Source organism: Cheilinus undulatus, linkage group 17 (assembly GCF_018320785.1).
Source record: "Cheilinus undulatus linkage group 17, ASM1832078v1, whole genome shotgun sequence".
NCBI lineage: Eukaryota > Metazoa > Chordata > Actinopteri > Labriformes > Labridae > Cheilinus > Cheilinus undulatus.
In genome coordinates this window covers 23,948,791-23,967,121 of record NC_054881.1, presented here as the reverse complement: position 1 = coordinate 23,967,121, position 18,331 = coordinate 23,948,791, and the positions used below count along the sequence as shown (strand labels likewise).

Sequence of the window (18,331 nt, the reverse complement as noted above, 5' to 3'; positions counted from 1 at the left end):
CATCAAAAACAATCAAGGCCCTAACATGCATCTATAAGGATATAATACGTGAAGTTTTAGTTTGTATAAAAAAATGTGAAATAGTAAGATTTCTAGCAAAAATCTAAATCTTCCACGCATTGCCAACCCTTGTAAAAGCAAAAAGAGTGGTGCAGAGTTGGCAGAGTTGTTGTGGAAGTGTGATTTACCTGAAGTTGCAATTGCAATAAAGCTGGCTGAATGTGACACTATTTGACAAAAGCTTTATTTTGAAGCTTGAATATACAAGCCAGATGTGAAATGCATTGCTCCCAGTTGAGCATTTGACAGCTTACAAAGTGTTTGTTGTACAGGGAGAACTGCATTTCCAACAGCTGATATTCCAAACTCAAATGTTGAAATAATTCAAACCTCCCAAAAAAAAAATACAGCGGTGAGAGTGAAGTCAATCCTAAATTCCAGTCACTAATGATTCTAAAAAATTTCATGCATGGCTTCCCTCAAGTTCAGTGTTGTAGGTATGGTTATACCACGTAGGGGAGGGGTTTAGCAGGCATCTTGAGTTCAGTGCAGTGAGTGAGGCATTCTCTCAATAAATCATTTATCATCTGCAACTGTGGAAACGTTCATCCTGAACCCCAGGTGTGGCTTTCCAGTGGGGCTGCCATTTCAGTGCAGTGCAGTCATGCTGTTCAACTGAAAGCATAATAATAACTATTATTATTTAAGACATTGAAACAGGCACTTGCAAGTGTCCACAGCTATTTCTTGCCATTTGCCAGTTGCTGGTGGCATTTTTGTTACCATGCTGTGGTGGTAGAAACAGGACTGCAGGCACATACCATGGGGAGACCTGGTGCCGCCCATGTGCCTGCGGGATGACCACGTCCTGTGCCGAGCTACTCTGCCATAGTTACCATCCTCGGTGATGGGGGAAGGGTTTCCCTCACTGTTATTCTCAGATGTTACTTCTACAGGAAACACCAGTTAGAGGGTAATGGGGTTACAATGCAATATTATATAACAACATTCCCTTCCCAAAACAGGAACTTTTGATTTGTATCGCTGCCTGAAGCTTCTAATAATTCTAATATTACCTTTTTTAAATAATTGTGCATCTCTAAACAAAGTTTCAAAGTGCTTACCTAAAAGCTGTAATAGCAAATTAATTAAATACAAAATATCAAAAAGAAAACACAATATAAAGTTTCCACAGTTATAAAAGATTGAAAAAAAAGCTTTAAAAGGTTTAAAGGCAGTGGCAGGCTTAGTAATCTCAATCTCTGCAATTTCTGCAGGTACATCATATAAAGTCGAGAGTCTGGATTTTGATTTTCCCCCGGTGCTTGCCACCATTCAGGTTCAGGTGATCTAAAAGGGCATCAGTTTCATAGATGGTGAGATGGTCTTTTGTATTTCTTGGAGCCTGCTCACATAAAGTAAGCAATAAAATGTTAAAATCATATATAAAGGCCAGAATCAGAGTTGTATAACCTCTTTTTCCTCTGCCAGTGATGAAAGTAGTGGCATTATTTTGAAACAAGTGATAGTCTGAGCTATACCTGATTTAAGGACAGTAATGGAAGTCCAAATTAGACAAAGTAAAAACAGGAGCAAAATGAAAAAAACATTATCTGTTCATCAAAATAAAGGTACAATGCCTACATTTCTTGCAGTTGGCTAAGTGGTATGTAATAGGATTTCACTATCTCACTTTAAAGAAAATCGACATTTTCTGTTTTGTTATGCTTCAGTAATAGGAAGTTTTGAGACGTCCAATAACTAGTATCAGAAATAAGTTGGTTTGGAGTCTGATGATTGATGGATTTAAGTGGAATACATAAATGAGTGTTGTCAGCGTAGTAGTGGCTCTATACATTATATTTACGAATGTCTCAACCCAATCTAAGCATAAGGAATGAGAGGACCTAAAAATGATCCCTGGGGAACACCTTAGGTGAAATGGGACACAGAAGATGGGGAACCTCTAACAGTAACAGAAACTTTTTCGATTTGACTGGTAGATGTGAAAGGTTAAGGGCCGACCCTTTGAGACAAACTCATGAATCAAGAGGGATGTTAGCAAGTCATTGTTAGTGTCGGGGTCAACATTAATTTCTTAAGCCCAGTTCAGACCAAAAACTTGTAATGGGACGAGTCCCATCCTGCAACTGCTGGCAACAGGCTGCTCTGCAACAGTTCAAAAGTCTCTGAGTTCACAATGCTGCTGATTAAAGTCCCTGTAAAGTGAAATCAAAACTATTTGTCTTAACACATGAGATATTTTGGAATAAGGTTGCTGTTAACATGTGAAAACACTGAGATCTCTTTGTGACTGAATTTTGGATTTAGACCATTGTTGTTGAAGTTGTTTGAGCTGGGCAAATATCTGAGCCCATGACATCACCAGTCGCTATGGGGAATCACCCCACCCCCTAATTCTACAATGACCAAGCAGTTCATCTCAGTACAGTCTGTTGTCAGCTGATGTCACCGTCTTCATTGGAAATTAACAGCCACTTACATGCTGTATTTTTGTTCATTGTGAGGTAAATTTCCCAAATCTACCAGCCACGGTGGCCTACAGGTCGTTATAAATATCAAAAACAGAGAGATCTGTACCAGAAAACAGTAAATTTTATACCAAACTTCTGTCTTTCTGCTCAGGCACAGAGCCAGGCTGCTGCGTTCTGATCAGAAGCTTTTTTTTAAAATGTACAAGGATTAAATTCCTTTTGGGTGGGTGTGGCTTTAGCCCATTCAACCAGCATGCCCCCACTATCTTAGGGCAGATTTAACTGCCTCATTTTTCATGTTTTGAAGCTTCATTTAATAAACTTTCATGACTGAAATTATGCCTGGTGGTAAATAACACAGTGGCCTGTCATACAATAAATCTAAAAGAAAGATTTTTTATCACACACAGGGATTTTAAAGTTAATTCGAAGTAACTGCACACTAAATCTGACTCTTGATATTGCATATCAGCCTGTATGCTTCCTGCTCATCACTATTTCCAATTTGTCATCACCATCTTAGCCTGGCAAGGTTCTGTTAGCTCAGTCTTGTTGTAAGTAAGATATCTCCTGAGAATTTTTTTTTTTTTTTACAGACGGATTTAGCTACTTCTCATGTGTTGGTTCATATAGTGGTGCGCATCCTGCTTAATTGTCCAGCTGATGAATGAGATAGGAGTGTTTACAGACTGAGGTTTCTGACTAGTTTAAGAAAGACTAATGTAATCATTTCCAAAATTCACAGCATGACTTTTTCAAACAAAATATACTACTTTGAACAAATATTTGTTGATGTTAATAGCGTATCAAAACAGGATTTTCATTTCACATTCATCTGCATGCAACCCACTGAAACCATCTGCTTGCAATATCACAAACTAAATCGCAGGCAACAGCATCAGACGACTGGATTTCAGCTGTGATCCAACACTAGTGACCTTCTAAAACGGTCTTGTCACAAATCTTTGGTCTGAGCTTAGCTAAAATGAGCTTTCCCCTTTGTCTTAAGTGATTTGTCATTTTACTTAAGACTCTCTCATTTGGGCTCTGAAGCGATACTGAGGGTTACCCAAATGCCGTATGCATTTTTTGATACAGCCACTTGAAAGGTACTAACATTCCCCAATATCACAGGAAAAGAAAATTTAAAGTATATGTGATATTGCTGATGCTTTAGGGTGTAGGAAATTGTCCACAGTGGGTTAAAAAAAAACACAAATCTGGTTGCATCGTAGTGCTGTCTTCTAGATTTAATACATGTAGAGATATGGTCATGGTTAACAGACACAGAGGTGATTCAGAGACAAAGAGAAGCTCATGAAGGTTTCAAAGCAAATTCAACATTTTTCTTTTAACAGGACACAAATAAAATAAAATAAAAAATGTTTTCAAAAATCCTTTCTCTCCAGCCAACTGCCCATACTGACCAATGGAGGGGACCATTAGTGGCCTTCTTTGAGGCTGGGGACCGCCATGATGAATTCTCCTCCCAGCCTGGTCGTGACGGCCTCCAGCAGAAGCGTTTGTCTGAAAATCACATCAACACATGGAACATTCGCAACATGAAGCATTCATGAGTTGCTCTCAGCCATGTGGAAAATACAAACATTATGTGAAACAAATCCAAATTGATGTATTTGTATAAAGTGTATGTAAACAAAATCATGCAGCACTCAGAGGCAGGCTCACCAAAACACAGACGCATAGACGCACACTCAGACATACACAAGCCCACGAGACATTTTTACACTTCAAAAATAAGCAGATACTGATAACATACAACTGAATTTAACTGAAAAAAATTGTGAGGATGTGTCAAAGGTGTCACTTGCCACTGTCTGTCTGTCCCCCCTCACAGCACTAAAATGTCCAAAGCCAGTCTCCCATTGTCTCACCAGGGTGCTGAAAATCTTCCAAACAACTCAAACTATCTATCTTCATTCCTCTACATGAAGAACAAACATGAAAACATGCTCTCAAACAGAAAGATGCTGCTACCTGCAGCAAGACAATTCAATGCTTTTTTACTCATTTGCAGCAGACCACTATGGCTCCATGCTATCTCCAACCATACTATTCTGCTTCATACCTCTGCAGCCACATATATAGTATAAAACCACTAAATCACTAAAATACAGATTACTGTAGTTTAAAATGAAAAGTTGAACCAGCCATATTACGTGATTTAAATACCAAGTTTGCCAACGACCAAAAACAAATCTTCATACTGGATAATCTATCTTTGGTGAGTTTGCTTCAGAATGCTACTTATCACTACTATGTTGATATTCAACCTAAAAGCATTCAAACAGTATTTCATTTCCTGTTCTGTCATCATGGTTCTGAAGCTTTCAACGTAGAGATGCCCCGATCATGTTTTCTGCTGCTCATATCAATAATTTATGAGTGAAATCAGATGATACCAATAAAGTTTGTGTTTTGATATGTTGTCAGGTTTAGAGAAAAGTCAGCCTACTTTTTTTTTCCTTATTCAGCTGCAACATAACCTGATAAAAGGACAGCTAAATTCATCCTTTCTCAGTCAATAACTTTCTTTTACATGCTTTGCTCAACAAAATGTTACCAAAAAACCCTTGCAAAGTCAATGGACTGGCCAGATTGCATGTCTGTCATTAGACAGATCTGTCTTGCAAAGCTTCAAGCTGAAACATTTGCTTCTGTCTGACACCGTGTGCTACTTGCGCACGATGCAAGTGAAGAGTCAGCAACAAAATCAGCTTGATTACATTGATTCCAACTGTATTATCCTGGCAAGAAAACGTTTCAAGATTTGTTTTTGCTGATGACTTGCTTGTGATTCAAAGGCTGCTCCATCAATCACTGGCAGTGCTGCTAAAGCTAGGTTAAATTAATGATAAACATGCGGTTTCTGATAAGTTCCTAAGACCTAAATCAGTAGTTGCTATTTTGCTTAAGTGCTTTTATTGTGAACTCCCACATTAGGAAATATGGTAGTCAGTAGCAGCCTAATATGCCTCAACAGGAGAGAGATGAAACTGGGGCACTGGGGCAGTTACAAAGAGGTAAAAACAGAGAGACTTATGAGATCTATTTTCTGTGATCTTACACATAGATGGGTTGAGAATGCCATCACAGGCTTGTTTTATGGGGGGAAGGGGGGCTGGAACACCCAAATATGCATTTAATATGTTATCTCTTTTAGTTTTGTAATACTGTAATATGATAGTGTTGCCACAAAGGGCAAAAAAATGAAAAAGAGGGAAAAGAAAATCAGCCTACTATGATCAGATCCCAATTGATCGAGGCATCTCTACTTCAAACTCATTTTCATCTAATTCATTAAATTTGACCTAAACTCAGCACACACTAACAACACATACCAAATACAAGTCAAGGCAGCAGTCTCAGTTGAAGTATCTGTGCCTGTGCAGTTCACTGGAAAATACTTAATTTGGATGGGTATGGCTTTTGGGTTTAGAGTAAGTGCAAAGAACTGCACCTTGGGTGTGTTGTGCGAGTTGCGCCGACGTCCCTCTTCCAGTTGCATCTCAGAGTAAAGCTCCTCCTCATCCTCTTCCATGATGTCAGACAGGTCAGAGCCCCGGCTGCTCTCGCTGTGATAATCTTCATTGTGACTATAGTGAGGCTTTTAACAGGCACACACACAAACACAAACACACAGACGCAAATGTTTAAGTCCACATACATACAAACATACAAACATGCACACAGCAAACACACATGGAAAGGTGAACACACGCACATGAAAACACAAAGACACGGGAAAAAGGAGTGTATGCATGCAACCACCCAAACATGCCTGCACGCACACTTCCAGACACACACCTGAGAGGTTTTCTATCCAAAAACAAAATAGGAGCTAAAGTTTAGTGGAGGCAACAAATAATCAAATCTAACGTTGCTCTTACCGGCCTCCCAAGCTCAGAGCCTCGTAGGAACTCATCCACTGACGGTCCTCTCCGCCGCCCACGTGCAAAGCCTTCTTCCTCCTCTTCCTCGTCAGAGTGATGCTGGTGAAATGTGTGACCCTGCTCTCCATATCTGCCCTGCCGCCGGTCACCCTGAAGACATTAATGAAGAGTGAGGAAACTCAGCAACTTTGGCACATTAGTGCTATTAGCACTAGGTATTGCTGGCTATGGATTTTTTCAGAACCTTTGTTTTTGATAGTTTTATAATGCATTTTGGCTATGGTTCTTTTTTTTTGTTTTAAATTCTTAATTAGTGTTACATACTCTAGATCAGTGGTTCTCAACTGGTGTGTTGGGACCCAAAAGTGAGTCACAGAGCCCTTTTCAGTGGGTCCGGAATGTGATGCTAAAACCAATAGTTGCCAAAAAGTCCATAAAACGTATCTTTTTTTTAAAGCATTCTTGTTTTGTCCCGCCTCTTTGATTTTTCATGTATCCTACCATATGAGGTCTTCACTGTAACGTTTGCATTGCATAAATATGAATCCCTTAAAAACATCAGAAATTTGGGTCGTAGTTTCTCATTGACAAGTTGATGTGAGTCCTGAGGCTTGACCAGCTAAGAACCACTGCTCTAGATCAGTGGTGAGCAACTGGTGGCCAAATGTTGCCCTCCTCCTCACTCACTGCAGCTCGCAAGCAAATTTCAAATTTTAAGAAATTGTAAACATGATAAAAACAAAAAATCTGCCATGAAAACAATAAAAATAGAAACATACCTGTTATAATCTTAAGCATTACCAATTGCATTTGCAGGATGAAAACTATCGATTTGTTCCTTTAGTTAAATTATAAGGAATTATAAGTCAAAACAAAAGGACTTGTATCTAAACATATCTCCATTTTGGGCCATCTCTGAAGTCCTAATGGTGAAATAACAGACATTAACACTGTTATTCAATGGGCCTCCTAGTCTTGGATTCTGCTCTTTCTGTTGCTATGGTTTTGTCTAAAATGTCAAATGCATGTGTTAGGTTTCTCTCTATCTCTCTAAATATCATTTTTAGATTGCTGGTTTGCATCCCCTCTTCTCTGTGTGCTTTTCTTACTTACTTTTTTGGTGGTTGTTGTTGTATTGTCATTGGATAACAAAGCCTACTTGTTCTACAATTGTATTATCAAATGATATATTGAATAAACATAATTTGCAATAAAAAAAAAGGAATTTTGACTCTTAAATTGAGAGCGTCCTACAATTTGGCCCTCTAGCAGTGAGAATACAATTAACATGGCCCCCTCAGAAACCAAAGTTGCCCATCCCTGCTCTAGTTACTGTTTATCATGGAGCATTAAGGTTCATCATTCATTTTAAAGCGCTTGCCCATAACTGTTTGTTATAGGAACGTGTCAGAGGGTCTCTTATGTCCACACATAGACTAAAATACAAGCATATTCTCATCTACAAGGCTACCATCAGTCTTCTTCCTTACTATCTTCTGACCTATATGAGTCAGAAGAGCTCTGAAACTTATCATCTTTGTCCTCGGGACCTTGTCTTGTTGTCTGTCCCAAGGGTAGGTACTGAAATTGAAAAAAAGGCATTTAAATTTGCTGTCCCCTTTTCCAGGGATGAATTACACAATGACCTGAAACTTAATGACTTTGTCTCAGCGGAAACTTCTGAGAGGATGCTGAATGACTTGGAAGCAGACACATCTGTTTGTAGAAGTTCTGCCTGATCAATAGGGTTTTTATGACACTGGTTCAGTTTTGACTAATATTTGCTGCTCTTTGGCTGTAACTTTGTTAGCTGTGCTGCCGTTTGTCTTTGCCAGGACATTCTTGAAAAGTGGATTTTTTTAATCCAAGGAAGTTTTCCTGGTTAAATAAAGATTAAATTAAATTTTAAATTAAAAAATAAGTTCATCGGACCTTGCCACTTTCTGCTGCCACCCTCTGTGCAGCTTCTCGAGCGATGGCTTTGGCCACTGTGTCTGGGATAAGTGTCCCCCGAGGCTGTGGAAGAATCCTCTGTGGGGAAGGTGAGCGTGGGTTGGCAGGCTGTGGGGCCTCCAGGGTGTGGCCTTGCATGGGCACAGGAGGCTGGGAAGAGGGCGAACGATTGGTGTCCCAGCCAGGCTGTCCAGGCTGAATAGCTCCGCCATGGTGGGCCCCGTGGTCTTTGGCATCCAGGTCTCTGGCACATACTGGTCTCTGAGGTATAGGGTGGTGTTGGGGGTGGGGTAGCAGAGGCAGCTGGTGCTGGGGCCTGGGACCTTGGTGGGGCTGGCGGGGCTGAAGGTGCAGGGGGCGGGGCTGAGGATGTGGGCCTCGAAGCTGGGGCTGAGGGGGTCCGCCAGGATGGGGGAGTCTGGGATGGGGTTGTCCGTGTGCAGGATGGGGTTGGAGTGGTTGTCCATGTGCCTGGGGGGGAGCAGGAAGTTGGGGTTGGACATGAGGAATGTGAGGGGACTGGAGGTGGGGCTGAGCGTGGGGGTGCGCAGGAGGGCCTGCATGAGGATGCATTGGCGGTGGCAGAGGAAGCGCAGGAAGAGGCACAAGCAGGTTATTTGGAATGACGGCAACTTGGGAGTCCTGGGATTCTCCCTGCAAGGACAGCGTCCTGACGATCACTTCACGAGCCTCCAGGCACTGAATCCGTGTCAGCTCCACAGTAACATAATCTGCCATTGGGTACAACACCTCTGCTATCTGGATTTAAAAACAGGAAAGTAGAGTCAACAGAAGATTCATGATCATTTTTAACAACGGTTGAAACATGAAAAGTAAAAACATGATCATTTTCCTCATAGGATGAGTCTTGTTTTCATTTTCTGTTGTCAAGTACCAGGACAATGTTTTAGCCCCACTGCTGATCAGACAAAATGTAAAAGTATTCCATCATTTAAACCAAACCCATTCATTTTGCTGCATTCTGCTTTAACAAATGCTCCTGCTCCTTTTTACATTATTGCCTCTCTCTTTTTTCAAAAACTAAAACCATTTTTTTATTTCTTTAAAGCAAAAAAAAAGCATGAGATAAAACGATGATACTTGTGCAAAATTCTCTTTTTAATCTTCATAAATTACTTCCCTTCCTATGAGATGAATAAATGGAAGTTTCACTTCTTGAATAAAATCAGAGAAAAAAAAAACTTTTACATGAAATTCTATTTTTTAGATGCATCTGTATTTCCGTAGTTTATTCTAGGTCGACTTAGGGGTCAGCCCCAAAAACATGAAAATTATTGGCATTATGCTTGCAAAAAAGTTCTCCAACACCTCCTATCACCATACTTTTTCTATGCTGGTGCTCCAAAAGAGAGGGAGCAGATTGTTTTCTATTGTTACACAATAATTTTTTCCCATTCATCCTCAGTTAAATTAATTTCTGCTTCTCTCCCCTACTTCTTTAACATGAAGATTTTGTGTCCTTTAGTTATCCTCCAAATGTGATTTACTCCCTCAGCCAGCAGAGGGAGTTAGAGAGCCTTCCAGTACATTTACAGGTCTTTGATTAAAGTCTTGCACTGAATGTGAATCACAAGTAGGTGGCACTGCTGCGAATGCTACAGATGATGGTACAGATGACATAATGTTATCTAATCCCTCATTACAACATTCAATCAACATTACACTCCTCTGTGCACTTTTGACGCATGTTATTACATTTAAAACTGATGCCAATAAATCATATTGTTTTGTACTGGAAAAGTAGAGTTCCTATATGTTTGTGTATTCTTTGGTCTCTTTACACTTGCATAACACAATGCAGAAAAGCATAATTTCTCCACAGTCTCAAGAGATCATTTTCACTCAGGATAAACACTTGTTGACTCACCCTCTGTCCTTTGGTGCAGACAGCATAACCAACTACATTTGCCCCATTAGATGTGCCTGTGGGAGAGAGGATAGGGGGCTTCCAGCGGACCTGTAGCACCCCTGGAGCCTGCCCACACAGCACCTGTACATCCACAGGTGGCTGAGGAGGGCCTGGGTACACAAAAGAAGGGTTGTCAGAGAAAAGTGACTATTTTATACTATATCATCATTAGAAAACTAACCAAATAAAAGGGAATGAAGCATTCATCAGATGCACAGTTGGCACACACACAACCATGCACAGAAAAAACATAAAAAAAAGAAGGGGTGAAGGGGAATCAAGAAACAGCAAACTGGGTTAACTTAAAATTTTCCTCACTTATAAACTTGAGAAACAATGATAAATCACCTTAGACTTTGTTGGAATAAACTGTTCATGCAGATACTTGTGATAATTGTGATAATGCAACAATGTTGTGGAAGACATTCAAGAGTCGTGCTTTGTTGAAAAAAATGCTGTTTAAGTATATGATAAGTTATTAAAGCAACAAAAAAAACACTAAATTATCTAACTTACTGCATCAACAAAAAAGCTGATAAATTTGTATGGGTAATACTTTTTCAAAATATCTGAGTAATTTGTTTTTCAAATTTGTATTATCTGCTCTAATGCTGCATCATATCCTCCAACCATAGGATAAAATGAAGGCAAATAAGCAACTAGAGGGCTTCTAGGCCTCCTGAGAGAAGCATGGTTAACTTCACATGCAGGAAACCATTCAGAAAGATTAACCACAGCCCACTCTTTGACTCTTTGTCTTAAACTCTCCTGAATCGAAGCATGTAACATGCATAACTGCACACTCAAATAAAATGCTTCTGTTTGGATGCAGTGGGGTGTCAAAGCTTTATATAGCACTGGTTACTACAGGCTAGGCTATAGGCTCGGAAAATGACTCATCTGAATAATAACTGATCATATCTTGTGATGTGTTGCTGCTTCTAATTAGTGATGTGCTCAGTGTGGTAAGCAAACTTGGGCAAAATCACATTTGAAATGGTTTGAAAATCAATTCATTTCAATGAATAAATGATGCAAATGTGTGTGGATTTTTTTCATTATTGAGACTTAAGAATGCCATTTTGCCCAAATCCCTTAAATCATTGATCATATTTAACAATATGTCATGATCATTCCCACTACAATGACTTTAACCCTAATCCAAAGGTATAATTTGATCTCATTCATTTGATTTTGAACTGAGAAAATATTTAGGTGCTCAGATATATGGAAAACTCAGCTCAGGACTGATGTTTCATTCTGACCTGTTCTGCAATATGGTGTTGGACCTAGACAGAATACAACACAAAACAATGGTATGGTAAGGCAATGTGGTGCTGTGCTCTTTGATAGCACAGTACATAAAGCTTATCATAGTAAACTAAAACTGACAAAAAAATTCAATTGTAAAGATCCTTTTAATTTCTGGAACAAGACCTTACATCAAAACAACATCTAACTAAAACTGGGCTGTTGGCTCACAAAATTAATTAAAATAAAATAAAATTAGGGACAAAATCTCAGTTTTAGTCTTGACAGCAGCAGAATGCTTTTTATGTATATCTAAGCCTCAAGAATCTAAAATGCTCTTATTTTACCGAACAAGCCTGTACACAAAGGTAGTTTAGATCTTGAGTTGTATTCGAACATTGAATTTGAATAAAGAAAAATCAAGAGTGACGACTAGCCTAATTGAAAAAATAAATTGTTTGGTGTTAATTTTTTCTAGCTAATCATTATTTCTAATGCTAAAATAATTTTGAAAAATAAAAGGAAGCATTTTTACAAATAAAAACTACAGTAGAGCGACAAACCAGCAGTAAAAACTAGAGGTGAAAACTTAATAAAAATAAAAAACTAAAGACAAATCCAAACTGTCACAACCTTGCAGTATAACATGTCTTTGCAGCAGTCCTATTTCTCCGTCTTTCATACTGACACCAGATTTCTTAAACCATGTTTGAAATAAACAAACCAGAACAGATATTTGCCTGCTATGGGACATGAATTTATTACTGTTACTGTATGTCTGTGTAGCAGTGAGTTTTTCCTGACCTGCAGCCTGAGTACAGAACTCCACCCCAGCCTCTTTCCTCTCTCTCTGCTCCAGCGGTAGCTGCCACGGCACCTGGTGTGGCTGTGCCATCACTGTCACTTTGTACACTGTAAGCGGCTTCAGGTTGTAAAAGCGTAGTCTATACCTCCCTGGCTTCATCACTGCATGTTCTACCCCATCCAAGAACACCGTGTGACCATAGTTACTGTTGCTAGGCAACCAAGAGAGCTCGGCAGTGTCACGCTGGATGTCGTCCACCCGTAGACCACACGGAGCCACCACTACATTGGCTCCCACCAGCAAGGTGCAGCGCAGCTCGTCGGACAGGCCACGGTCTGTGACGCTCTGCACCGACACGCGATGAACGCAGCCGTCCAGGTCCAGCTTCTCCAGCAGACACTTTGTCCGGCCTCCAAACGCTATGCTGGCACGGAGCTCCCCATCTACCAAAACGTTGTAGCCAGAGATGTTCCCCCAGCCCAAAGGCACTATCGGAGGCTCCCAAGCCACAATGACGCTCCGTGCCAGCTGCTTGATCAGGGAGATCTTTCGGGGATAAGGCACAACATCTTCAGCCAGGTCCTCGGGGTCCAGTGGCCCCCCTGTCCCATTGCTACAAGGAACCAAGGCATTTGATGAGCCCAGGAGGCCGTCCTGGGAGGCACCTCCATCCACTGGCACCAAGGCCAGGGACATATGGTCCAGTGGGTCCAGGTCTTCCCCTCCCTCTGCTGGTTTTTCCTTGTCCTGGACAAACTCCACAAAGTTGGAAGGAACAAGCCCTCGCTGTCCATCTAGTAGCTCTCCTACGACACAGAGAGAAGTAAAGCAGAAGGTGTGAAAGAGAAACAGATTTACTTTATTGCCCCGCTCTATGCCAGGGGTGTCCGAACTATGGTCTGTGGGCCTAATGTGGCCTAATCTATTAGCACCTGCCACCAGCAATATGCAGAAATTTTTGAGCAACATCGAGTGAATTTACTCAACCTACCAGCCACTGGGGCAAGTAAATAAAAGCAACCTATCAGAATGATTTTGTGATGGTAAACAGCCTAAATTGAGTTCTGGTTTTCTGCTTGTCCCTACTGACTTCATGATCAAACCCAAGCAGACCTACATGCTAACTGGCCAAAGAGCTCTGTCTTAAAAACCAATTTTTGCTCATCCTAAGTCCAAGACAGTTTGACAAGGCCTGAGTTCTGGTGTGAGGTTGCAGAAATTGTGCACAATTTATTTAATTTTTCAAAAGTCCGATCTTCATTATGCAGGAAAATGCAATAGAAACATTTCACTTTATTGAATAGCCTACAACCTTGACTACTATAGGCCTTGAGTATTATTTCATATCTCATCACATTATATTCATTGTTAAAAGTGGCTGGCAAAAAAGTGTGAGTGGCTGGTAGATTTTTGAATCCAACAGTCCCAGTTGCAGATAGACCAAAAAGTTAATTTCCCTGTGGCCCACATTATTACTTGAACCTTGCGTTTGACTGTATTTTACTTCTTAGTTTCAACACTAGCTGGTGCTGCTGTGTTAATTCTGTAAACAAACATTTTGAAAAAAGAATTTGTTGATTCAGTTTTATCATGACTAAGCTGAGATGATAGTGGAAGTGGTAAACATATCAACAAGCAAAATAATGATAATACCTTGATTCAAAATGCCCTGATAAATGAAGAGGAAAGGATTACAGCTGCCAAAAGCAGCACAAGTTGTGCTCCTTTGCTTCACTATCTGTTCCATCTCAAGGTTCGATTTACAAAGCGTATCACTCTTATCATTAACATGCCTTTAAGGTTTGAAAGCTTTTTGCATTTTGCTGTTGTTTGGAGTCTGTATGTGGAGATGAGCTGTCAGCATCTCTATTCTCCACTGCATGGAGCATCATTCTCATTTTGACCAGGAGCGGATCCAGTGGTAGCCAGGGTCGACGACGGCCCCCTAAAATCTGATTGGCTGGTCCAAAATCCTTGACAGTCATTAGCAATTTCTATTATCAGCCACTGATGTGCCTTTTTTTCTTCAACCAGATTCAATTACTGTGCACATCTTAACCTACATCAGACCCAGTGAGCCTGATATTTTTCTGAATGCGGCCTTTATTGAAAAAACTCCCCTGCTTGATGCTGTTGATGAACAAAACAATTTATGTCAAACACCTGAGAATACAAATGTCTGTATAAAACCACATCAGTGCCTCTGTTTTCCTACAGGTACAGTAAAAATGAACATTTTACTAAAGGCTCCTTACAAGAAAAGAGCTGTAACTTGAATACACAAAATCATCAGTGGGAGCTTTTTTCCTTGAGGGATGAGAATGAGTCAGTGAGTGAGAGGTGGGAGATATGCAAACACACGGTATGTACAATTCCCTGAGATGTAAGAGTTGCCAATGGTTCTCTAAAGCTCTATTTTACACTCGCTCCAGTAAGCACTGAACACTTCTCTTCAACATTCAAAGAACTTGAACTTTAGTTCTGCTGTTGAACATTTCCAGGAACAGCCCTAAGCGTGTAGCTGCTGCGGTCAACACAGGAGGAAAAAAACAGCTTTGCTGTGCAGTGTAGTTTTTATTTTCCCATAGGGCAAAAGTTTGTCTACAAAAAAAGCTCCATATCATCTTGTCCTTCAATCCCCTTTTCCACAGTGGCCTGGTAGACCTTAAGACCATCTGTGTGTGTCTGTATATGTGTGTGCGGTGAGTGTTTGTGTTGTTGGTGTGTGCTGATGATTAAGCTGAGCCCCGCTGGATTAGTCATCAAGCTAAAAGGGACTGAGGTCCCATCTTGACAACAGCTTGGTCTGAGGCCCGAGTCTCCCTCCTGCCTGATAAATACAAGGCTCCTCGGCGATGCCATGCAATCTCACCGCCCACAGCTAATGAATCACTGCAGCTGAGTACGGCTGTGTCTGTAGCCGGCTGCGCTGTCTGCAGGATTGCTAGCTGGGGGGATTAGGATTGCCCCTGATGGAGAAGCCTTCATAATTCTAAAGGGATTAAACAAAGAATCACTCCAATCACCAGATGTAAAAAGTGTACAGGATTTTTTTCTTGGTGACACTGACTAAAGTATCAAGCGCAAAGGTGCAGCTCAAATGATGCCATCGCAGGGTGGAAAATGACAAACTTAAGTATCTGACATAGAGGGTTAAAAATTAACTTCACATCATTTAAAAGGGTTTAAGTTACAATAAAAACTTCTGGAAACTTTGATATGTTTGCCTTTATAGCATAAATCTCAAAAACAGCTTCAACATCAACATCCCTCCAGCTTCATCCAGGCCCAAAAGTACAAAGAAAATCTTCAGTAAGAAAAAAACATTGAATCATTTTCACATCACAAGAAGTTTACCTTCTGTTATAAAATTAATGACAAGTATTTACAACTCTTTTTGCATTAAGTGTAGCTAGAGTTGTATTGCCAAGTCTCAAACATACTGCTGAGGGACTTGGACTGGCACAAGTTCCATCACTAAAAGTTTGTTCTGAATGTTATTTCCTTCAACAAATAATCATATAGCCCCGATAAACGGTACACTTTATGCGCTCCTACCATGTTCAAACAGGCACCACCATTTCTAAAGGGATTAACTTGCCAAATACCAAACTGTAGACTAAACAAACTGACTGGAGGATAAGTGTAAGTTGACAAAAAATTGTTAGGATTTCATCTCATGGTGAGATTAAGTTCTGATGGTGCAGACACTTGTCGTGACAGTCAAGCATTTTCTGCTGCAGCAGCAGATAGATACTCAACGACAAAGGACCCCTCCTGCTTAAAATCATTATTGAGCTTAACATGACAGTGTATTTATCTCAATATGACAGTGACTTTAATCTTTGCTGATTTCTGCTGATGTAAGTTTCTATTTATGAGACTTAAGTGTGGTTTTACTCCTCACCCTCATAGAAGCCATCGTCATCCATGTTTCCATACACGTACAGATACTTTCCAGCCACAAGGGGGAGCTCTGCTTCAGGGTGCTCATTTGGTCCATCGTAAGGGTTATAACTAAGAGGTGAAATGTACAGATTTATTGTTTTATACCAGAACCTTCTATTTGCAAATGGCATAATAATTAGTGGAATAAAATTATTCGGCTGCTTTCACCTGTAGCGGGCAGTGCAGAGACGGACCTGGCCTGTGTAGCGAGGCTTGGACCTTGGTGATGGGTTGGCCTCATCCTCTATCTATAGATTGACAAAGAAGCAAAGGGGAATGTCATCTACATTTCAGTGTGCTCTAAACAAATAAAACTGAAAAAAAAAAGAAAAAAAAAACAAAAGTAAACCATTACGCATGAAAAACGGCAGTATACCTCAGCCTCAACAAGGAAATTAAAGCATTAATGGGGTGACATCCAGCAATGTAGCGTGACTCAGACTTACCTCGGAGGAGGTCGGCTTTCGAGGGCTGCTGGGACGATCCATTGTCACGGTGCTGGATTTGACAGACAGCAGTTCTGGTCTTTCTCTGTCTCCAGTCTGTGTTGTGCGGGGCAAGAACTGGGAGATCAGTAGCGGCGTGTTTGCCACGCTCTCATCGCCTGGGAGACATTGATTTCCATAGCAAATAAAGAGCAACTGTCATTCCTTCTGCACCCATTTGCTGCTCATTGCACAACTATTGATCTCCTGTTGAAGCAAGTGTACAGCAAACACTCTTCATGGCAAAGGCTATTCCACCCCCATCAACATCTCACATTTGCAACGCATTTGTCCTTAAATACCACTCAGCTCTCCAGGGGAAAAGACACACTCGTAAAGAGTTGGATAGAGAAAAAAGAAAACTGAGATATAAAGTGTAAAAGGCTGGGTTCTTTGAGGAAATTCAAATATGTCAGCAGCCAGAAACCTCTGTATCAGTGGGTTTTTTGGATGTGAGTGAATTCTAATATGCATTAGCACCAAAGCATCAATGAGTTCCCCCCTCTGTTTCATGTGAAGAGAAAGATAAAACAGGATTTCCTGCACTTCAAAGACTTTTGGTCTGTGCCACACTGTATAAATCTACATCACTGATATGGCTCTATCTGCTGGCTCTGCAGGTTGCACTTTGTGTCATTAGAATACTAATGTGCTAAACCACATTCATGTCATACAACAGGCCTGTGATCAATTAGGAAAGGTATTGATCATGAATAAGCTGTATTGCATTTGATAGGGTCCTCCTCTGGCTGGCAGTGAGCCCATCCAGCTGTTAAGTGAGCTGCGTGGGGATTAAATGACTGTCTTTAGTGTCCGATCACATGTGATCTTGTGCATGCTTTTATCTCACTACCTAGAGTGGAAGCAGTTTTTAGAATGGGTAAGAGAATGATTACAGTTTGGGTTAAATTTTCTTAATATTAACTTGATTTTGCAGTCCAGAGCTTTCATCCTAGAGACCGTAGTTTTGATTATGCAACAATTCCACTTTGCCACATTAAGTGCATCTTTTGTCCTGATAAATGCATTTTGGTTCTGAATATTGGTTATCGATCTCATCGGCACTGGTAACAGCCCTGGAAGACCAGCATTGGTCCACCCCTTGTTTACATAAGTACTTATTAAAGCACCATCCAATCAACACATTAACTTTGATACCTAAACCTAACCAAACAATAATCATCATGACAATATCCAGGAACTTATTATTGGTGCACATCTAAAATTTACAAGCAAGCGTGATTTCAGACACTTCCTATTGAACTGACCTTAATGTTTGTTGTTCATTTTGAAACATACTGCAGATCCAAAGACCAAGCAGCTGTATTTGACAAGTAGGCAGTGAGAGCATGTTGGAAGCATTGCAAGTGGCTAATTGGGAAGCATACCTTAAAAAATAGTTTCTTTTAAAACATACAGTGCCACGCTCACCATTAGTGCTGCTTTATTTTGGCAAAAAGTAAAGTAAAAATCAAATCAATATCAGGTATCAATGCCGATAACAAGCCTAAGTTCTCGTACACTTAAAACATTCCCAATACTGAACAATT

The 18,331-nt window shown here is 40.4% G+C and overlaps 1 protein-coding gene across 5 annotated transcripts in view; it reads right to left on the bottom strand.

The window, feature by feature from the left end:
* The window catches only part of rimbp2a (RIMS binding protein 2a), a 106,894-nt gene that overhangs the window by 12,143 nt on the left and 76,420 nt on the right, over positions 1-18,331 (bottom strand). For 4 of the 5 annotated variants that reach the window (XM_041810124.1, XM_041810125.1, XM_041810122.1 and 1 more), the window contains 9 exons: positions 16,743-16,900; positions 16,465-16,544; positions 16,256-16,365; positions 12,348-13,154; positions 11,558-11,581; positions 10,251-10,402; positions 8,342-9,121; positions 6,407-6,559; positions 3,923-4,022 (listed from right to left, as the gene is read on the bottom strand). In XM_041810124.1, coding sequence (XP_041666058.1) covers positions 3,923-4,022; positions 6,407-6,559; positions 8,342-9,121; positions 10,251-10,402; positions 11,558-11,581; positions 12,348-13,154; positions 16,256-16,365; positions 16,465-16,544; positions 16,743-16,900 — 2,364 coding nt within the window. The remainder of the gene's footprint in view (positions 1-3,922; positions 4,023-6,406; positions 6,560-8,341; positions 9,122-10,250; positions 10,403-11,557; positions 11,582-12,347; positions 13,155-16,255; positions 16,366-16,464; positions 16,545-16,742; positions 16,901-18,331) is intronic. The other variant, XM_041810121.1, reaches the window with a different exon arrangement.